The sequence below is a fragment of the Heliangelus exortis genome, chromosome 13 (assembly GCF_036169615.1).
Source record: "Heliangelus exortis chromosome 13, bHelExo1.hap1, whole genome shotgun sequence".
Taxonomy (NCBI): Eukaryota; Metazoa; Chordata; class Aves; order Apodiformes; family Trochilidae; genus Heliangelus; species Heliangelus exortis.
This window is the reverse complement of record NC_092434.1, coordinates 775,917-799,393: the sequence shown is the minus strand read 5'-3', so window position 1 is coordinate 799,393 and position 23,477 is coordinate 775,917. Positions and strand designations below refer to the sequence as shown.

Sequence of the window (23,477 nt, the reverse complement as noted above, 5' to 3'; positions counted from 1 at the left end):
TTTAAACTGAGAGTCTGTCCCTGTTCTGATGTCCCCACAACCCCACTCATTTCCCTGCCCTCCAGAAGCCCCAGCACATGCTTTCAAACTTAATCCAATTTTGCAATACTTTTTTTTTTCTTTCTTTTTTTTTTTTTTCCCCCTAGGAATTCTCCTTCTATAAACGGTGCATTTCCATGTAATTAGTATCTCTGAAAATGCTCACTTTCAGACTTTTCAGGACAAGAATTTGGTGGCTCTTCAGAGCTGTGGTTTTACAGACTTCCTCCTGTGTATCTTGAGTTGAGGAGTTCTTTATCACGTTGCCAGGGGTCGTGGACTTTTATATAACTCCACTGAAGCCATCTGTCCTCTGAAAGAATTTCTGAGTTCTTGAAATGGTACGGATGTCAAATCTGATGGATTACCAACCTCAGCCTTTTGATACATAACTGAGATGCTGGGAGCAAGGGCTCTGGTTTGAAGCAGACTGTTTGAACGCCAAGCCTCCGTGAATGTTTTATTTATAAGCTTTGCTCCATCACCTTCCATTTTCCTCTCTCATTTTTGTCTTGTAGTGTTGTCCCTCAGACCACAGTCATACTGAACAACGACCGGCAGAATTCCATTGTAGCCAAGATGGTTGGGCAGGAGGAGCCACTGAGCAGAGCAGCAGATTCCCTGGAAAATATCCTCAGCAAGTCAGTAGCACTTCCAGGAATCTTCCTCCTTCATTCCCCTCCTCTGAAAGATCAGTACCAGCCTCTGCAGCAGGAATTTGCAGTGCAGAATTGAGGGATGGTTTAGGTAATAGAGGTGGGGGGGAAGCACTGAACTGTCTGACAGTTGTGCTGGGGGAAATCCTCTGTCAGCAGTAAATGCTTCACCCTTGATGGGGAGAGAACACCTTGGAGGAGCTGGGATTAGGTCTGCTTGGTTGGCAGCTGACAGAAAGAGTGCCCATAGCCACGGATTTTTTTCATCAGCATCACTTGGGAACTTGCCAACATCTGTTTCACCAGAAGAAAGAAGATGCAGCAGCCCAGGAAGGGTTCTTAGAATTTGTACTGTCTAATGCAGTTTTGAAGTTAAGTGGAGCTGGAGGTTCTGGGTGGAAAATGCTATTAAATAATAGGTTTTAATAAATTATTTAAGTTTTGTTTTGCACGCTGTGCCTCGACTTCTGTCGATTCAAAATTAGAAAGTGTGCATCTAAAATTTTTTAATCCTTCTGCCATTTTCCCTCCATTTTATTTTGCTGGATAGCTTTTAGTTATAGCCAAATGTCTTAATTTGGGGCAGGGTAGAGTTAATTAGCCCAAACCAGAACAACAGGAATAGGCTTATTTAAAAGAAGAGGCTTTTAAAATACATTTAATTTTGTCAAATAGTGTTTTCAATTCCCAAGTAAGGAAAAATGGTGCTATTCGTGCTGAAGGATCGTGTTTTCCCAAAAAAGGATTGTGTTTTTCCTCCTTTTCTTTTCCATAGTGCTGTTCCTGGACGTAGGCAGAACACCATAGTGGTGAAAGTCCCAGGACACGACGACAGTCACAATGAAGATGGAGAGAGTGGCTCTGAGGCCAGTGACTCAGTTTCCAACAGTGGACAATTAGGAAGCCAAAGTATTGGGAACAATGTCACTCTAATTACTCTCAACTCTGAAGGTATGCTGACCTAACTCTGAGCAGTAAAGGTGGTGGTGGGATGAGCTGGGATTCAGCTGGAAGCTTCACAGGTCATCTCATGGGTCCAACCTTGAATTTTTATGCAGCAAGCACCAGGATTCATCTGAATGAATCATTTGGTTTGTTCTTTTAGGTGGTTTTTTTTATAGTAATTTTTACAAGCAGAACAGCTAATTAAAATTACTTGTAAAATTTAAAAAGTATTCCCCACTCCAGCAGTGTAGCTTTGTATTTTAAAGCCTTTAAATTAACACATGCAGCCTGGAAGATTTCCTAACACCAAGCTGAAGTATTATTTCAGTGAAACAAGTGCCTTCTCTGGGAAACAGAATTTACAAGTCCATCTCCTCCTGTTACTTACTAAGCCAGTCCACTGGTGTAATTGTTATGAGAGTAAAATACTTGCTGTAGAACTGTAAACAGTTGTTATAAAGAAGTTTGTGTTAACAGGATAGTGTGTACTTCAGGTTTTTCTGAGAATTCCTCAGGTCTTGGGCAAGTGTATTGACATCTAAGAGTTTTTGATGAGCCTCATAAAGATATTCTATTTGATACTGAAGTACTGAAATGAATATTACTTGCTATACTTTAATCACAAAGAATATGGGGTAAGAGACACTGAATTTTAGGTGAAAATAAGATCTGATAAATTATGTTTTATGATTAGTTTGAAAGTATCAGTGATTCTCTTTATACCAAAGCATGTAATTGGAATCCTAGATTTCCATTTAATAATTTTACTAATTATTTTTTAACAAATTATTGAGTATTTATTAAGTGCAATGATGGATGTGGTAGGTCATGTTTACATTGATATACCAAAGAAAAATAAGTTACTTAAGGAAACTGTTGCAGCACAGTTGTATTGGGAAGGTAAACATCTTTTTGATCTCTAACATTTAAACAGAAGGGCTCTAATTTTGGAGTGATTCAGTTTCTTCTGCATGACTGCAGCTCTTGGTAACAAAGCCTGCTGGGTGTGAGCAGGTTAGGATACAATTAGTGGTAAGGATTAATTCAAGACAGCCTGAAGCTGAGAATTTCAGAGAGCATTCAGAGATTTCTGAACTGGCTGAGGATGCTGGGTGGTAAATGAGACACTTGAAAAAAAACTTGCAAGTCAGCTTGTTTCTGCTAATGCTGCTCTAAGGCATTTGAACCTAGGGATCTTGACTCATGGATACTCATACAAGATACCAGTTTCAGGAAGAGCTTTTAGATTCTGTTCTGTGTTGGAGAGCAGCCAGGTTGGAGAGCAGCCAGGCAGAAAGGGAGCTGGGAGTCTGGATTGCCAGGAAGCTGAAGAGGAGCCAGCAGTGTGCCCAGGTGGCCAAGAAGGCCAATGGCATCCTGGGCTGGCTCAGGAACAGCGTGGCCAGCAGGTCCAGGGAAGGGATTCTGCCCCTGTGCTCAGCCCTGGGGAGGCCACAGCTTGAGTCCTGTGTCCAGTTCTGGGCCCCTCAGCTCAGGAAGGAGATTGAGGTCCTCGAACAGATCCAAAGGAGGCAACCAAGCTGGTGAAGGGACTCGAGCACAGATCCTATGAGGAGAGGCTGAGGGAGCTGGGGGTGTTGAGGCTGGAGAAGAGGAGGCTCAGGGGAGACCTCATCACTCTCTCCAACTCCCTGAAAGGAGGTTGGAGCCAGGGGGGGGTTGGGCTCTTTTCCCAGGCAACTCTCAGCAAGACAAGAGGGCACAAGAGGTCTCAAGTTGTGCCGGGGGAGGTTTAGGTTGGACATGAGAAAGAATTTCTTTCTGGAGAGGGTGATCAGACATTGGAACGGGCTGCCTGGGGAGGTGGTGGACTCTTCGTCCCTGGAGACATTTAAAAAGCGACTCGATATGGCACTCAGTGCCATGGTCTAGTGACTGCAGCAGTAGTTGTTCAAGGATTGGACTCGATGATCTCTGAGGTCCCTTCCAACCCAGCCTATTCTATGATTCTAAGCTGTGACACAGGGTTGCTTCTGAAGATTATTTCATTTTTAGACAATGGGGAATTAGTCTGTCTGAGGCATTCCTCTCAAAAAAATAATTGTGTTGCAGGTAGTGCTGATACTGTGCTGGGAAAACACATATAAAATGTACTCCTTGTGGAGGTCTGTTAATATTTCATACAGCCCTGCATTAGCTATGCCAGTAACAAAGTTTTTAACATGAGGAAGGTGTTTGTTTTCTAGTGCCCTTCTTGGCTTGGTGGTTTGGCACAGATCTGCACAGACAAATGTGATGTTGGCCTTTTATGCCATTGTTGTATATGTAAATTTTGAAGAAACAGCTAATCCATTAATGTCTTCAGATCTGATTTTCCTCAGACTTTTTGAGTGCTCATCCATTAAAAAAAAAAAAAATCTTGAGATTGATGAATGCTTTGGGAATCAGATTAGTAACCCCCCTCCCCTACCTCTTCTTGCCCTCACGAAGCTGGGAGAGGAGTGTTTGCACAGCAGGAATGCTAAGCAAAGCAGCCTGCAGAATGTCACAGAAATGAAATTATTAATAAAGGAAGTGATGAAGAAGAATAGGTCTGTTGTGCTGACTCGTTTTCTTCAGCAGTAAAAGGCAGAAGTTTCAGCACCCATCAGCTTGCTCTCATCATCTGTGAAAGAATTCCCAGTGACTTGGAGCTGCTCAACTGATTTTAAAATACAGAGGGATGGAGAGTGGTTTAATTCAGCCCTTACACTCTGAGGTTTTCAGTAAGAATCCCATCTGTCTTCTTGTGTCCAGAAAGTAAAACTAAACCATGTTTATAGTTGGGCTTTAGTTGACTTTGGATATGGCATTGACCTCGGGATGTTTTCAGAATGGAGTTAATACTTTATATAAAGGGGTTCCTGGCTCTCTGCTGCCTGTTTGCAAAGAGCATTTAATCAGGTATGGTAGTTTAAAAATATTGGTGTTATTGCCTTTCTGTTTCTGAAAAATAATTATACAGAAGTGTGGAGCCCAGTTCCTGGCTCCAGTAGTGGTCTAGAATAAGGATTTATTTTTTTTTCCAACTGAATGTGTGACTTTATTCCATCTTCAGTTGTATTTCCTCTTTTTGCATGTGCAGTGAGGCATATTCTCTCTTTTCTCTGAGCAGCAATTACTTGATTCTTTCTTTTGCATTTCAGAAAATTGAAAATGCTCTCCCATTTTACAGATGCAGTTAATCACCTGGGAAATGTACCTTTTAAGATGTAATGTCAATGAACTGAAAGCACCTAGAGATACTGAATCTCTTAATTTCTGTGAAATTTGGTGATTTTTTTTTTTTTTTTTTTCCAAATTTTATCTTGGAATAATTAGTGTCCTTTCATGTGATGGTAATATCACCACCTGATGTATTCACTGCACTGCAGTTCTAGAAGGGGTTTTTGGGAAGTAATCTTGCACAGTTGAAGATAAAACCCATCAAGAATAGAATTTTTCAGTATTTAATTACCAGTCAGATTAAAATAGGCCAGAAAGCACACTAGGAAGTAATTTACTGTTTTTATGAATGTCACATTTTTGGCATAGAAAATACCAACAGTATCCTCATTCAGCCAACCAAGAAATAGTGTTTGTTCATTTAAATTCTTATTTTATCCTAAAGACAATAATAACTGTCAGAAGTGATTAGTTGTTAGGTTGTTGTTTTGCATGCACATGGTCAGTGTGTCTTTTCTTCTGGAACTCTGGTGCAGCCCAAGTGAATCTGCTGGGGAAATTGGAGAGGAGCAGTTGATGTGGATGTATAAACAGTAGTCTAATTTTATAACCATTTGCTTTAGATGTAAAATTACATTTCTACAAATGGGAGGATAATTTAATACCTAAGATCAAAGCTCAAAATTCTGCTTTGCCAAACTTCTCTTTTAGGAAGACACCTTCTTCCAGAGACAGTGTTGAAAGAGTTGAATGCCACTGATCCTCTCAGAGTTTCAGTGGGGATAGGACATGAGCTTAAAACTGATTAGCTTTGAATCTTTGGTTTCTGGAGATCTGGATTGGAACCTTCATTTAAATCCTAAGTAAAAAAAAAAAAGAACATTTTTTTCCTGCTGAAACAAGGTACTGAATGAAGAAGCCCTGATGTGACCCACTCCTGAACTCACATTTGAGTAGAAGTGAAGAAGCAGAAAGGTCTTAAAACAGCAAACATGCAACCTACCAAATAAAGCTGTGCCCAGCTGCTCTATTCTGGCAATTTAAACTGCTCCATCACTGCTAAAATGTTAATTGGAAGCACTGTCAGTGAGGTCTAATTGACTTAATCATTGCCCATCTCTTTTCTCTTTATTCTTTTGATTTTGGAAAAAAATCCTCTTTATATTTTGAACACAATACATTAGTGATGTTTAAACAGGTAGTTTCTTGAACTGAGAGTCCTTGTTTCAAACCAGAGATCTTTGTTGCTGTATAATTATCTTGCTTATAATCTTAGCTAAGAAGTGCTGTTTTGGAAGAGCTTTTGGAGAGCCCTTCTGACAGCTGTGAAACTCTCCTACAGTGCATTTAACCAGGCTTAAGATTTTTTTTAGTTAACCTTTCTTTTCTCTTTCTCTGTCTGATTTTTGAACATCAAAGTTCTGTGGGTAATTCACAGATTGTGCTAGAAATGTAGCTAAGCAGTTTACATCAGGAGGTTCCCCTTTGTGTTTTCATATAAACTTGTTCTTCCTGAAGTGTGGCTTTTAGAAATCTGAAGTACCCAACTGTCCTCATGTTTTTAGAAGTCTTTTGTGTAGTAGTTATTCTCTGAGTACATCAGATTTAGCAGAGATGTTTTCTGGAGGAAGGAAACCATCAAACAAGTTAGAGCCTGACCTGTCAAACTTCCAAACAAACCATGTTATTGTGCAAGTGTCTCAGAATTTGGAGAGAGGCTAATTTTCTGAAAGGTTTTGGTAGATGAAAACTATACAAATATAATGAAAATTAATGGTTTTGCTCTGCTCTCCTGAGGGACTGTGTGGTTTTTCTTTAGTCTGCAGAAAACCAGCTTTTAAAAATGTAGGGAATGTTTCTTGTTAATTATCTTCCCCCCCCCCCCAGTGTGGTTTATACATCTCTCTCATTTAATTGAATAAGAAACAAACATTTATCACTAAGAAGTGTTTAAAGTAAATGTCAACAATTGATAGATGTGTTTTTGCACTTTTAGAAGTCCAGTTAACTTTGACATGAATGTGTTTTTACTGTTGGTTTTGGAGCTCAGCGTGCACTCAGTTTAAACAAATTTGTGCTTTTTTTAATCTTGAATTTTCTAATTAGGATTAAACACAACGAGCAGCTGATTAATGAAGAACATTTTAAAAGCATCATTTAGGCCTCGTGTCCCTGTGCATGTTTTTGTAATGAGCTGTCATAGACCTTCAGAAACTGCACAAATAACTTGGTTGTCCATTTGTGAGGGTTTATTTGCTGGGTGTATTCAATCATTTAGAGTTGCTGTGTCTCAGGTGTATTGAAACTGTGACTTAAATGTCATGGGCACCCTCCAACTTTGTGCTGTTCACTGTATTGTGCAAGCCAAAACAGCACAGGAAGACTTGTTATTATTTTCACTTTTCACTGACATGGTTTTGGAGTGGGAGAACCATTTATTTTTATATACTGAACATGCTGAATTTTTTTTTTTAATAGTTGTGTGCTGACTGATGCAATGGCACTGTTTTCCTCTTCAGTTTTCAGATATTGTGCTTCTTACACTTTCAGGAGAAGAAAGAGTTGAATTTTTTTAATTTTTTTTGAGGAGACTTTGTGCTTTCAGGAGTTTTTGTGCCTTTTATGAAGGTCTGTGGACTCTGCATTAGATTTCACCAACCTGGAATGGTACAGGTGATACTCAGTTTCCTTCTTGCACAGAATTTATTTTGTTAATTAATGCTTCAGGCCTTCCTATCTCAGGAGAGATCAGTCCTAGTTGATTACATGGTAAGAAGAACCTTGGGTATAGTCCCTCATCCATCCTGACATGGGTGTGTTCTTGTGGATTTTGCCTTCCACTGCAAAAAGTAGCACTGTGAAGAACATTAGATCCACACTTGTTTTAAATTACAGAAGTTTTAAACCTATGATATTAAGTACCTATATTATTTTCTGACTTTAATGAATTCTCTGGTACTGGTATGTGGCTGTAATCCTGTCAAGGGTTGGTTTTCAGTTTAAGCTATAACCTGGCAACCATATGCACTTTAGTGCTGACCACAAATCTGCTAAAAAATATTCTGACATTCTCAAATGTATTTGTCTAAACTTTTTAACTTACGAGTTTTAGCAATATAATAGAATTTAAAATATTTAATCTGTGACTTACTGTACAAACAAGAGGAACATCTATTCCCAAAACATTAATGCACATTATATTATCCTTTTAAGTCTTTCACAATGGAGTTTGTACTTTATTTTTCATCTGGAAGGAAAAAGAAAAGCTGGACCTCTTGTCTTTGTGGTACAAGAATGTCCCTATGCTGCTTTAAAAGGAGATAGATAGATAGTTTTAAAAAATGTTGATGCTAAAGCCAAGACTTTGAAATCACAAAGAAAGAAACACACTGTCCTTAGTATCTCCCAAGTATGTGATCTGCTCTTGAACAGAGCTCCATGAAAGTTGTTTTTAAGTGATATAAATAAGATACCAAGACCCATTGATTTAGAATTTGGTTCAGTGAACTTTAGACTCGATGCAGTGACACAGTATTTGGCACCCTGTGTGATGGTTTTGTATCATATCTGTTCTCTCTGCATTCCTTTCAGTGCATTTTGAGAGTATCAGAAATACAGAATTAGACATCTAAGTGTGGTGGAGGTTTTTTTTAGAAGATAAAGGAAAGTCAGTTTACATCGTGTGTTAATTAAAGGATGAATATGACTTTTCCAAAGAAAAATACTGTTCAGTCAAAAAAAAAAAAAATTGTTCAGTTAAAGAAAAATATTTCAGTCACATATTGTCTTTTCAACTTTGCATCTGAAACAGTCATTTGACAATAATAATGTTAAATAGGGCTCTGCCTTGGCTTTCCAAATGTGAATCCAAGCAGCTCTTTGTACATGGCCCAGACTTATCTGTCTGCAGGATTTTCCAGTTCACTCTAAGATCAAATCTCACATGTTGTATCATCATCTGCAGCACTTGGCTCCTCTTGCCAACCTCCTTATGGCCAGATACAGACAGCAACAATCAACTTTTAAATAGCAGAATTTTTGTACCTTAAAAAAATACTGTATGTGGCAGATGTGGAGACCATGAGACCCGAAGAGCTTCAGTGACTTTTTAAACCTGAAGGAAGCTGCAGAAATTGATTTTTTTGTTTGTTTGTTTTCTCCTTATGATTGTGAGCAAACACATGACCAGTGCTTTCTTCCAGGTATGGGTCACAGTGATGGTTGGAATTAACAAACTGGTCTTAAGTTAAATATAAAGAGGAGATAAACAAGAAAATGGGCAAAATCTAAATTAGAAATCTGTTTTTCAGACATGGAACACATTTGCTAATGGTTTAAAAAGCCCTGCAACCTAACAGATTTTAATTTTCTCAATTTTACCTGTTTCTGGTTTTCTTTTAGCTGATTGTTGTAAATTACAGTTGATCACATAGTCCTCATTTTCCACTTCTTTGAATAAATTCCCTGTCCTTCCATGAGTCCCATAGGAAATGGATCTCATCTCATTCATGGGTTTAACCATGGAACTGTGTATCAATAGCAAAATGCTTTGTGCCATACATTTAATACCTGGAGATTCTTCTTTCTTTCTTTTAGGGAGGAGGTTTTGGTGAACATAGCTTTAAAGCTAGGGTTTTTTACCCTTTTTTTTTTTTAATTTATTTTTTTTAATAGCACAAGTTTCAAACCATATTGCTAGATGTGCAGGTTAACATGCAGCCTGATTGCCACTCTCTTCTTTATCTTTAATGCTAATTAGCTCATAAAGCCAGAGCTCTGTGTTAATCACTATCCTGGGAACTCTTGCAGGAGCAAAGGACTCAGGCTAATTGACAGAAGTTGATTTCAAAAGATGGCTTGATTTAAAAAGATTTTGGCTACACATCAGCCAAAATATTAACTAAGTGGGGGGGGGTTGTTGGTTAGGATGTGGAATGCTGAGTTTTTTCGTTGGTTAATTGATCTTTCTGCCTTTGTTCTGCAGCTACCTGTTCTCTGCTGCCACTGCCAGGTTTTCCCTGTGCCTTGTTAATAAAATCAACACAACTGGAATAGGAGAAGGTGGTAATTCAAGTGTTTATGTGGGCAGATGTTTCCCTGTGTTTTCCCTTGGTTTAATTGCCATCACTTAGTGAGAGGCTGGAGCCCAACTTTGCTTCTGCTCTTTCTGCTAATGCTCAGGTGTCAAACCAGGGGAATGGGACCCAGGAGGTACCTGTGAAGTACCAGGAGGTACCAGTGAAGTGTCTGTCATCTCCCTGGGTGGGAAAGTACAGAGAGAGGTTGAGAGCAAGTCTGAAAGCCCCCGTGTCTGCTTTTTGTTCTTCTGACTTAGGTTTTCTTGATCCTAACCTTAAATCTTTGTCCTGTTTCCATAGAGATGAGTGTTGGTGCAGCAGCCCCAGCTGCCTCTCCTCCTCAAACAGGGGGATGGTCAGCTGTGCTGGGAGATAAAAGAAATGGACTTCATAGAGTAAAAAAAAAAGATTTGAAAACAGCATCGAAAAGCAAACTACTTCTGGATTCGCTAGAATAGAGATAAGGGCAAATTTTCTGATCTCCAAAATAACACTGAAGAGGAGCTAGAAATTGTCTGTCATGGAAAAGAGCTCCTGAGGAGAGAGAGATCAGATAAAAATGTCAGGACTTTTAACAGTGGAAGTAGAAACGATCAAGAGCCCCTTCTCTGATGATGTAAATTTGGTGTAAAAAAAAAACCTCAAGGAAGTGCCTTTCCACATAGCACTCCAAAGAGACTCCAAGTGCAGGAAGGCCATTAGGAAAATGAATGAAAGCAAAATACTTCAGGGCAAACCAAAAAAAGGTTTCTGATTTGCTGAGTTACAGATGAATGTGTGCACTTATGCTTTGTGTGAAAAGTCATGTTCCTCCCCAACCCTTCATGTACCTGTTTTGTGGAAGGCAGTAAGGAAAAGCAGCAGCTTTGTGTGGTTTTTACAGTGCCTGGAGGAGTCCTGACTCAGTATCTGGATGTTGCAGTGTATGTACTAAATAACCTGACTCATCTAGATTTTATCTAGGTATGACACAGAATTCCTGATTATGCACTTAAAGAGCCATTTCAATAAGCATAAAAGGATGTGTGAGTACAAGGAGCTTCAAGTGGTGCAGCTTGAATCAATACAGTTTATGCACTTAATTGTTCAGAGAGAAACTCCCCATCTTTTTTTCCTCTTCCCTCATTCAGTCTGTATTCCATAGCAGACCCCTTTTTCAGAGCAGTTCTGCCTTCCTTATAACTGGAACTGTACCTTCTCTTTTCACCAGGTTTTTTGTGTGCCAATCTCATCATATTTGCTCTATGCCAAGTGCCAGATGTGCAGGCAGGCAGGTAGGAATTATTTCCATAGAAGATAAGGAATAGTTTAGCTTTTGTGCCCTGAAGTAGCTGCAGGGAGTCAGTAGAGTCATGGTTAACTTTAGTCATGCAAGTTCCTCCTAATGCAAAATGATTATAAAGCAAATTCCCTTTCTGTTGAAGCTTTTAAAGCAGGAAGAAAATGCAAAAGATAATTTACTGTGTGTGGGGCTTGTGTTCTTAAGTGAGAATAACAAGATAGTGTCTTTTTTTCCAGGCTGTTAGCAATAAAAGAGCAGTTACATGTGGTGAAAACAGTATGTTCTGGACTCCATGCCAGTAAGAAAGTAAATGAGATTACTTTGCAAATTGGAACAATTCTTTAGTTCCTGTAGGTGGACAACATTTGTTAAACAGGATTGCAGGTGAAAGGTGTTCTGTGAGTAGAAGTAACTCTAACAGTAAATTCTGTGAACTGGGAAGGCAGTAAGATTTTGATAGGATGTACAATCACTCAGGCTTTCTAGAATTTCTTTGAAAAGCTGACACATATATCCAGGGATACTTTTGCTTTACCCACTCAGCCCAAATTTTTATAAAATAGTGAGTTTATTTTCAGGAACAGACTGTTTTGCCTGATAATGTTAACCAGACTTGTGGTGAGACCAGACACGGTGGCATTCAAAATAAGTCATGATTAATCAGAACCACATTATTTTTCAGATGATACCTGGTACTGTGAGCAGAAAACAGTGTGCCCTATTACATAGTTCAGGATTAAAAAATTAGGTTAAAAAACATACAAAAAACCAAATGGGAGTGCATAAAATATATTCAGAACAGAGCATTAAGTTCTGATTTCGACGGAAAAAAGTTAGAGGGACTTGCTGCTACATAGATCAGTAAAAAATGTTTCCTTACAAATTATTATGGTTGATAACCTGATGTTTATAATGATGTATCAGTATTGCATAATGCAGTGTTTGTTTCATACCATCATTTTTCACTGCAATAAAGTTCCATCTGACATGTGGTATGACTCAACCCAAAGGTCACGTTGGAAAAGTGTTGCTTTAGTGTTTGGGTTGCTTTTATGTTACTTTTTATTGCATACTTTTGGCTTGTAGTCAACTAAAGTGCAGGCTGCTTAACCTATACCAGGACTTGGAAATAAAGATGCTGCTGGCTCAGGGGTCCTGTTCCATGTGAAAAGGTTCTGTTCATCTCTCTGAACTCTACCACTCTTATTTTGTGACTAGAAGGGTTATGGAAACCAGGAATCTGTGAATGTGTACATGCCATAAAACGTTACTTTAAAGGCATTTAATGAAAGATAAATCATGTAATTGAATGACTTGATTTTTTTCTACCACTCTGAAGGTGTTTGAAACAACCATGCAATGCTATAAAGCTCTGGTGTGGAAGGGCTGAGTGACTGCTCAGTCAGAAAACTTTGTTTTACTCCGCAGAGTTGAGCAAACACAGAAATCAAGTCCAAATGTTGTGTGTCAGTGACCACTGGAATAGTACAGGAATGTTGTTCTATCCAGTTCCTGCTAGCATTGTCAAGATTTGTGCTGGAAATTTTGGGTTTATTTGGAAGGAGTCTCATACTGGGTCCTGTGTTGCATCCTCCATGTCAGAAGGGATTTGTCATCCTTAGGAGCTCTGCTCTCATTTCTGCTTAGTCCTGAACCCACTCACTTCTGGCTTTGTCTGCAAAGATGAAATTCCAGGGAGGACTTAGTATTCCTCTTAAAATAAATTGGTTTGGTTTTTTTTTTCCCCCACCAAACTGAGAGGTTGGGACAGAAATCAAAAGGTTTCTTTATATACAAAATCTGTGTCCATACACAAGAGAAGTGAGGAATAGTTCTGCTGCTGCTGCTGCCCTTACATTGCAAGGGTATAGAAGGGAAGATGCACTTGGCAGGTGATTAGTGGTTGATTCATTATCTTTGTTCTGGGCCTGTTCCTTGGTAAATGCTGTGTTTAGAAAATCTACACTACTGGCCAGTAAATCTGAAGAAAAAATTTCAATTGGGATTTCTGGCTGCATTTTGAATGATTGTTATTGCTTGAAATACCCTTTTTGAGCGATTAAGTTACTGCCCCTATTTATTACAATTCCTTAAATTTATAATCTTGCTTCAAATCATTTTAATCTGATGCTTTTGGGGGAAAATGTGGTTCAGAGCTGTTAGCTTCTCAAAATCAGCTGTACTTGAAGAATATGAGGGGCTTGCAGCAATCTTCATTTTTAGGGGAAGGCTGAGTTGATGAAAGGGAACACTGAGTTCAGTGTGCTCTGCTCTTCCAGCTGTTGGCCCCTGGTATGAGACACTTCAAGAAGAAATCTGAGAGCAAGTTAGACATCTGGACTAATTGCACCAGTTGCTCCTGTAGGCCAGAACATTCATGGCAATAATTTTTGGTCACTCTTGGTGGGGATTTGAGAAGAACTTCCAGTCTGCAGCGACTCCTGTGAGCCTGTTAGTCAAGCTCAATTTTAAAGTAATTTATGGAGGCTGGGAGGAAAACTGGAAGACCTCGTGGCAACTTGTGAAACGTTGCCTGTAACTTGAACCCGAGGAGTTCCATTCTGTGCCACAATTAGAATTTCCCCCCTCTCTCTTTCCAGAGGATTACCCCAACGGGACGTGGCTGGGAGATGAGAACAACCCCGAGATGCGGGTGCGCTGCCCCATCACCCCTGCTGACATGCTGCACATCAGCACAAACTGTCGCACTGCTGAGAAGATGGCCCTGACCCTGCTGGATTACCTCTTCCATCGGGAAATCCAGGCCATCTCCAACCTCTCAGGCCAGGGGAAGCACGGGAAGAAGCAGCTGGATCCTCTCATGATTTACGGAATTCGCTGTGAGTAGAAAACGCTTGAATTTCTGCTCCGTGGGTAGGGCAGAAACTGTCTGCTACTTGCACTTAAAACACATTTTGGAAGAGTTGGGTTTGTGTCGTTGTTGCCAGACAGATGTTTTGTTAGGTTTGGTTCTTGTTTTGTTTTGTTGTTGTTCAGGAATCTTGATGAACTGGTTTAATTTAGCTTGTGGGTGTTACCAGAAACTCCTCACTCTTGAAATCCGAATTCAGATTTCTCTGCAACTCCTGGGTGTGAGCGCACCACATGTAGTAAATATCAGAGAAATACTGCATTCTCAGATGATGAAACAGGTAATAAAATAAATGAACGATATTTAAATATCGTTCAAGTGTTCAAAAAAGTCTGTCATAGTCTTTAGTGTTAGTTTTTCACTTCCCATTTGTGTGCGTTATTTCAAAAGGCTTGCTGACATTGAGATGGAAGAAATGTGCCACCTCTGCTAAAGATTAAATACCTTAAAGTCTTTGGATTCACAACAGGGATGCATGTGAGACTAATGCCCTTCTGCCTGCTCCAGTATTTTTGAGTCTTTTGGCTAGGAGAGTTGTTATGCAGTAATGAATAGATGTGACTTACACTGAAGATGCAATTTTTGGTAATTTTAACCTTATGGCATATATTATATAGTAGGCATAGCCACCAGTTTTAAGCTGCTGTAGTGAATTCTAGTGGAGGGTTACACAGTGACTACACTGAGGACAGCCAAGTCTGTTCCATGTGCTATGCTCTAAGTGTTTCCCAGCAAAAGAGGAACATGAGGGCCTCTCAAAACCAGCCAAGCGTCTGACCCAAGTGTGCAGCTCTTGTGTGACACCCTGCTCTGTAAGCAAAGAGTGAAAAAAAAAGTCACTGTTATTGTGGCTAAAAATGACCAACTTTCCTAATTGAGCTAGATGTTAATAATGTTAAAAGATTCTTTGCAGTCACAGCTTATGTAGGTCACCAGTGGATTAGTAGAGTAGGAATAATTTTTTTGTACGAGTGTTTTTTATGGAATTGCCAATTTGAAATGCCAATTAGGGCTTAAGAACATAGCCAGAGAGAGATTGTTTTGAACAGTGTTTGAAGAATTTGATGCTGTGTTTTTATGCTTCTGCTAGGGCAATGTGTTTGGTAGTTACCTGGAAGAAAATGTGAAGAATATTTGAGGGTGAGGCTGCTGTGCTTTCTTGACACTGAACTGAGCTGAGGAAACAGAGTCCTACTGACCTGCTTTTGTTTCTAATAATTTGATGGCTATCTTGGGGAAATTGATAGGCAAAACAAAGCCCTTCAGTTTGCTTCATTAGGCAAATATTTGTCTCCTTACATACCTGAAGCAGAAGCCTTCAGGCTCCTTCTGCATTACAGAGTGGTGAGCCTGGGGAAGGAAATGTGCTCATCTGAATGAATTCTCAAGCTAGGGATTATGTCATTTATAGGAGGCATTCTGACAAGGAAGAAATCGGATTATAGAAGTGATCCTTGGAGCTGGAAAAGGTCTGTAATGGCAGAAATGTAGCAGCAGTGAATCACAAGCAGCAGCTTTATGAATGATGGGCACAGGGACCACTGTCTGTGTCTTGGATGTCACAAGCATGGTTCAGAAGGTTTGGGATCCAGCTACCTGAAACACATCTTTATTTCTAACTCATGTTGACTAGTGAGTTGCTCCCTTTTGGGAACAAGTCCATAACACACTAGGGATTGTGCATGCCTTTGGAAAAAAAGTACACCCAGTGTGAATCTTGACCAGATTTTACTTTTTTGGGTGTCTGATTTTAATGGTTATTGAGATGTGCCATCAGCAATGACATAGAATCCTGTGACAGCAAATGAAGGACATGCATCTGAACTTGATCAAATTTAATAGTAACACCTTGGTCCAGGAATGATAATTTCATGTAATAACCTAATATTTCGTCACTGTGAACAGTGAAGTTTGAAATGAAATTTGATTTCAGCAGCCTGCTTATGAATTTGCTGTGAGCTGAGTGTATGGAGGACTCATAACTTTTGAGGATGAGATTTTTTTTTTTATGCTGAGGTCAGTGGAACTATTGAGTTCAGCTGTGCCACAGTTTCTTAGTTAATATTCATCAGAAAGGGACTGGGAAGAGTCCTGCTGTGCCCTGTCCACTTTGCTTTACCAGTCCACAGACCATCTGGTTTTACTGGTGAAGTGTTGTTCTGTGAAAACCACTGAAAACTGAGTGCAGCACTAGCATGGGAACTAAATCAGGTTGTTTTCCTAACAGTGTGGTTTGCTTCTGCTCTGAGCAGTAATACTTTGCTGCATTATTTTAAATTTAAATGAAAAATCTCATGTCATCAGCCTCGCATTTGCCAATCAAAGCTGGAAAAGCTCAAAGCCAATATAAAGGATTTTATTTTTCTTTTTGAGTTTGTCAGTGGAAAGATATTCCTTCCTTTCTTTTTCTAGAAAGAAAAAGAAAGCATCAACTAAATCTGGTTTTAATAGAGAGAGAATATTTTGTAGAATATGCAGAAACTATAGAAAATGAAGAGATGTGTGTTTATTAAAAATTCTTGATATGCTGCGTAAGGTTTACCACAAGACATGGAAGTTTATCTTTGGAAGTATTAATTTTCACTTGTGGTATAACTTTGTTTGTGGAGTGGCAGTGGAATTGAAGAGAGTTTTTGGGCAAGAAACCAAAATGACCTAAACACTCTTTATGCCATTAAGTAGCTCATTACTTCATCCCTAATACAAATGTAGACATTTTCGGGTGAAATGTGATATAAGAACATACACAGTTGTAATTTTCTTTGGGTAACAGAAAATACAAGTTAAGCTCTTTTGAGATTTTATAGCAATGTCCACAAATGAGTTTTAAAAAAACACAGATTTTCAAATTCACAGTTTTGCATTAATGGGAAATTTTACAACAAAAAGGATAATTTTGCATGTTGTCTTGGGAAAAAAAAAACTGTGAGGGGATTTCAGAAGTTCATAAAAGAATCTGTCAATAGTTCTTATTCTTTAAAATAAGTAATTAAAGCACAATAACATTAGTTACTTCCCATTTGTGTGACTTGGTTACTGTGTCATTTCTGTGCAAGATGTTGGCATCTGCACATGTGCTTCTGCAGCCCCTCACCAATGATTTTTTAACAAAATTATCAGGTTTGGTTAATTATGGCAGGAGTGTAGAAGATCAGTACCTACAAATTAAACGCCACCAGTGGCTGGTAGAGGAAGGAAATAAAATTCATTAATTGCATTAAGGGGAACCTGTGCCCTTAATTCAGTTTTATTACTGAACAACAGAAATCCTCTTTCACTCCTTTCAGTCATCCTTTGCTCAGGGAACTGTTTATGCACAGAGAAATAACTCTCCCAGTGGGGACATGATTGTTGTTAAAAAAACCCAAACCAAACCAGAACCAAGAACAAAAAACCCCTATCAAATACCCCTGTACCAAGAGAGGAGAGGGGCAGTGGTGGAAGATGTCTGAGTACTGTTACGATCAGCTTACTCCTATTCTGTTGAATTTTCCCATCTGCTTCTGAGGCTGCTCTGTAGAGAGATTTTTTTTTTTTTTCCAGTTTCCATTCATGATTTAACATCTCTTCATCCAGAATCCATCCCTGTCACTTAAATAACATAAGGGAAAAGTGTAACCTCAGACCACCTAATGATAATGTCTACTACATGGTAAATGATGTATGTTTTGTTTCAATTGACACATAGCTTTGCTTTTTAAGATCTAATGAAGAATGTAGAAGAGCAAGAAATTGGTAATCAAAGCTTGGTGTGTTCCTATTGTCATAATATTGCTTCCAGTAAATTTGGGACCACTTTACCACTTCCCTAGTTGCCAAAGTTGTTAATGCACTCAGCAGAATGCAAGGTGTCCTCTTCAGGGGGATGCTCAGCTAGGACAAAGCACTATAATGTTTTACAAAATTCACTGACACAAAAGTGCCCACCCACAGCTATTTCATTGGAAACACATCTGACTCCTGCCTGCTGGTGTAGTGCATGGCAGTCAGATCAGTGCCTGTGGCTATGTACAGATTAATGCACATTGCCCAAACACAACGTAGGTTGGGCCACTTTAAGCAACTTGTAACTTGTGTCATGTAAAACCTGTGGTTCCCTTTAAGTTGCTCCTGTTTGCAGCTTCTCATTGGCTGTTACTGAAGATTTTTGATTTTAATAGCAGTGCAGGATAAACAAGAAATGTGCCACGCTTCTGTTCCACCTCTCCTAAGCAGGAATCATCATACTTTGCAGGAAGTAATAAGCAGGAATTATCATACTTTGAAATACTGGAGGGAGGGCAGTGAGCTGCTTCTCACAGACAAACTGTTAGCTGTCATCTTTCTCACCAGTGGCTCTGGTTTAGGAGATACTGCAGACTGTTGCTGTTACATAGAATGTTTTATATAAATAAACATTACAGTTGCTGAAAGTGTACACTATAAATACAGATTGTATTTAGTGTTTTCTGCTTTTTCATTTTTCCACTTGAACAAAGCCTTTTTAATGGCTGTGTTTTTATAAGCTGTACCCATTTTTCCTTTTATATCTGTCTCTCCTTCCTAATCTTTGCATATTTTTTGCACTCTCTCCTTTCATTTCCTGTTTATACTTCTGGGCTTCATGTGTCTCATTTCTGAAGACTGGACTGGTCACAAACTGTTTTATACCTAGGTACAACAGAGATTGCCAGAAGTCCTGGTTATCAGCAGTTGTAGACATGCATCTAGACTTTGGATTCTATCAGGACAGCATTGGAGAACTTAAAAATTTAAAATTTTTCACTTTGCATTTTGTCCTATCCCTTTAGTATTTCATCAGTACTAGAAATTGCTGAGTTCCTGTAACTTGGATTGCTGTGATTGCTACTTGGTGTTTCAATCCATCCCCCTTCAAAGACCACCTAGCTCAAGAGTCATGCTCTGGATACTCCAGAGGTTTGGGGGGAAGAGGAATGGGTTATTGGCAGTGCTTAAGCTAGTGATTTGTTGAGAACCTCTGTCTTCTCTTCAACCTATGCTTCTGTTTCCTCATTATATAGGACAGCAGCTCATCTGCCAAGCTGCAGTAGGCTGAAAAGAAGTTGTGTGGTTTGTATCCTTATGGATGAGCTAATTTTTTTGCCAACATTTTCTTCTCCTAGTCAAAAATACCATGGACTGTAGCTCTCTGGAAATAAAAATTCACTTCAGCCCCTTCCTTTGGGGACTGCAGTGTTATCAGATGCTGTAGCTCCTCAATGTCCAGATCCTGGTGGGACAAACTTCATTTTAGAGTTTGCAGGGTTAGGTATAAGCAGAGCCCCATTCTGCAGCATCGTGGCTCTGGCAGATGGGGAGATTGCAGCAGCTTCTTCTGAGCTGTGTGCTGTGCAAAACCTCTGCTCTGCATCTTGCTGAGAGCACAAGCTCCACCTGGGCAGTCCTGCAGAGCTGCTTTGTGGTTGATGCTGCAGTCCAGGAGAGTGGTGGCTGCTGCTGGGAGCAGAACTTGGGAAGAGAGGAAGGGAGGGTTTGTAGAGGTGTTGAAATATCTCCTGCTCAAGAAGAGAGGGAGAAGCAAAGTGCTGAGAAGCACATCTTCAAACAACAAGAAGGGAAAGAAAGCATTTCTGTTGTGCTGTTCTCATATCCAAAAAGCAATACTTTTTTTGGTACAGGACCCTTGGGAAAGGCCTTGTGAGGCAGCAGTGCTGCTTTCTGCAAACACGATGTCTTCCTCAGTGCTGCAAAAGCCTGGCTCTGGTTCCCAATAGCTGCTGCTTTGTGAATCAATTAAATGCTGCCACATGGAGGGAAGTGATAACCTCTTTTGAGGCTAGGCAAGAAGATAATATGAAAACCCATTGAGTTTATCTCAGCACCACAGTTCTCATAAATGGCATCAATGCTGGCACTTGCTTACTGGCTTCGTGTAAGCACTGTAATTTAATGCTGGCTGTTGTTTTCTTCTTTCCTGGGCACTTAGGTTTATTTCAATTACTTTCCTGGCCACTTACTGCTTCGTAAACTGAAATAAAGGCAGCAATTTGGGGAGACAAAAAGAAATTGTTGGCAGTGTGTTTTCTCTCTCTTTTCTCATACTCCTCTTGTTGTTCTTGCATTATTCAAATGATGAATTTGATTTTCCAGTTTTGAGCATAAGCAGTTGCTCAGCCTGTCAATCCCAACCGTGACTGCACATAACTTGATGGTGCAGGATGTGCTGTTAAGCATCTGTGAGTTCCCAGGCTCTACAGAAAGAAGAAAACTAAAGCATTAGGTCACTTGGACCATCTCTTTCAAGCCAATGCAGAGTTGTTCCATCCTGTCAATACTTTTCCACTTTGGCCAGACTGGTTTCAAGTACGTGCTTGAACTGTGCTGGTCTTCGCTTCTTGAGAGGCAGCAAATAAAATTCAGATACATCTGTGAGCACAAAAGCACTTTTCTTGGTGCCTTTCAACGGTGCTGCAGGAGAATATAGGAAAAAAAAGGGCAAGTTGTGTAGTTCATAAGAAAGATGTACTCCTTGGGAGAATTACTGCTGCAAACACAACAGCTGAGTTGAATGAGTGGTGGCTTTTTCTCGTGACAATCACTCCTGTGTGGAGTTTATTAATTTATTAACATATTCATTCATATTTATTCACATATTGTTAACATATTTATTAACAAGCCCCACACCCTGATGTCAGCAAATAATACTGGACTGTTTGCACTCAGTGGGGTGAGTGCCATGTTCAAGAATCATCTTTATAACTTCTGAAGATCCAGCTGAGCTATGAAATTACAAGTGAAGGAGAGGGCTCTCTGTATCATGCTTGTACTAAGCACTGTTTTCTTTGGGCTGATTCCTCCATGCATGGAACTCCTCCAGTGTTATGAGTGCCTGCAAGGTGGTTACTACAGAAGTTGTAGTGTCCTTTTAGGATCCAGAAGGATGCAGAGCATACTCCATCTGTAGAGGAGGCTGGTGGTAACCCAGTATCACTCAAGCTCAGTCTATGCATAAAGAAAATATCCTAATGAGCTTTCCATGGATTCCAGAGGAAAAAATATTTTCTTTAGTACTGAAAGCCTGTAAATGACAAAACTGAACTATTACGGTGTGGTTTTAGAAGACATGAAGAGTCTAAGAAAGTATTTAATCCCTGACATTTTGAGAGGAAAAGCAGCTCAGCCACCAAGCACAGATTGATCAGGGCAGAAATACTGCTCATTCATCTGGAAAAGGCATCGCTGCCTGCACAGACAGCTGCGATTTCACAAAAAATCTCATAAAACGGAATTCCAGAAAGTTGCACAGCTTTTCCTTTCCTGGCTTTGAACTTTCTTTTCTCTATTTCCCAAGGGTTAAAAAGTGAGGTTGAGGAGATGCCTCAAGCCGACTGCGACGAAAATGTAAATAAATTCCTGCAGCATTGGGGTTTCTGCCGTGCCAGTCCTTTCCAAAGCCACAAGCTCCTTCGGAAGGGGAGAAAATTTCATTGTTGATTCAGAAGGGAGTTTTTCTTGGCGGCACGTGTGGTGGTGTTTGCCATCCAGATGGGCTCCCCAGGCACTGTGGTGAGGGTTTATGTAAGGGGATGGCTCGGGAAGGGGGTGGTTAAAGCAACAACCCTCCTTTTTTCCATCAGTTCTGCTGCGGGAGCTGTCAGATCCCATTGTGCTGCCGTGTAAAAGACAAACAGCTGTTCAATCAACTGCTCTGCAGAATCGTGGCTATCAAATAGAACCTGATGTGTGGTTATTGGCAGCAGGCTCCTTCAAATCACAAGTGTTTATTTCCATCAAGTGTTACCGCTTGGATTTTAGGTGATTCTATTTGCCTGAGCATCCAGACTTTGATTTCAAGCAGCTTTCAAGCGCCCGATCCTTCAGCAGTGAACACATCACACACTTAGGGATGGCCCATTCCAGAACAGAGTGAGATCTGATTAAACCTTGTGGGGTTGTTTCTCCCAGTGAGGAAAAGAAGCAGCAAGGTCTTTGCTTGCTGCCCGTGCGATGCTACGTGAACACTCTGACACTTCAGTGTGCAAAACTGAAAGGTAAATTTAACTAAAGACTTAAAAGCATGGGACCCTGCAAGCACATTTTTATTAGGCAGAAAGAAGATAAAATTTATCATGAGCACTTTAGGACTTATGTTTGGAAGGAGGTTGTTAGTGGCAGGATAAGTCCAACGAGGGTTGTGGAGCCTTTAGGTTCTAATCTTCATGAAAAGCCATTTCAGATGAAAATGCTGGTGCTGGCACTGCAATTTTTAGCTCTGCAGCTATGGTTATGTGAAGTCTGCAATTTTGCTGTCATACTGAGACCCAAATGTTGCATGGATCTGTGTATCTTGGAAGGAAATGAAACACAGATCTTCTTTTTTTCAAGGTGTCTTGTTTTATTTGCTGTGTCTTTGGATTTTTGCAAAGAGAAAGCAATGTGTTTTCTTTTTAAGAATCAGGCGAAAAATAGAAGCAAATGTATGTCACTTGTCCAGTATCATTGGGGTGCCTCTCATCTAACTTGTCATCTGTAGCAAGTCACAAAAACTTTTCTATTTTGAGGTTATAAAGCCTCTGATTTCATTTTATTATTTGGTCGAATTATTTTCTCGTGGGGTTGAAGGATTCCTTGATTGAGTTATACACTTCTTGGTTCTGATAACAATGCTCTGGCCAAGCCATTCTATGATTCTCTGTGATTTCTGCTGTTCTGTCACCAGCAGATCCCTCCAGGAATCCCTTCTGGCCACCACTACAAGGTGCTGTGTGGAGCTGACTTCAACCAAAGGTTGCAACCAGGAACACCAAAAATCCTCCCTCTCTCTCTCTGCTGATTCATTCACTCCCTGCCATTCCCCAGGACAAAGATCTCTGGTGCTGCAGCTCTCTTAACCTTTTGTAAGGGAGTCAGAGGCAGAACAAACCTACACGTGTGTGGATACAAATTCTCTCTTTTTTTTGCCAGAATGCTCGATTTGATGCTCCACTAGATGGCATGCTCTGCGTGCTTATGGCTGTCTCTTGAAAAGGCAAAATAAAGCAGGTTCTGTATTTGGTAAAATAGATTAAAAATAGACTGGCTGTTTTCTGCAGAAAGGTGGTGTGTCTGAATGGAGCAGCTTTGCTGTTCTAGAAGAAGATACGTTGATGGAATTTGGAGGTTATGGATGCTAATGGATTTTATTTTTGTTTTATTTTAATTTTATTTTAATTTTATTTTTGTTCTGGAAGGGTCCTGTAGTCTTGTGTGGATCCTTTTAATTTTTAGAACAAGGGCATTTGAAAGAATTGTTAGGTTTCCTCTGGTTCTGTGATTTGTTAAAAATTAAATACTTAGGCAACTGTTTAGAAGAAATATTAATAAATGCTAATAAAATATTCAGACAAATTAAAAAAAAAAAAAAAAAAAAAGTTGTTAAATATTCTGTTAATTGGAAGCTACTTAGTATTTCTCTTGAGGAGCAGTACATTGCCAGAGTG

The 23,477-nt window shown here is 39.7% G+C and overlaps 1 protein-coding gene across 4 annotated transcripts in view; it reads left to right on the top strand.

Annotated features, from left to right (window-relative positions):
• BANP (BTG3 associated nuclear protein) overlaps window positions 1-23,477 on the top strand; it is a 135,833-nt gene that overhangs the window by 29,500 nt on the left and 82,856 nt on the right. For all 4 annotated transcript variants that reach the window (XM_071756550.1, XM_071756549.1, XM_071756548.1 and 1 more), the window contains 3 exons: window positions 558-680; window positions 1,471-1,646; window positions 13,766-14,005. In XM_071756550.1, coding sequence (XP_071612651.1) covers window positions 558-680; window positions 1,471-1,646; window positions 13,766-14,005 — 539 coding nt within the window. The remainder of the gene's footprint in view (window positions 1-557; window positions 681-1,470; window positions 1,647-13,765; window positions 14,006-23,477) is intronic.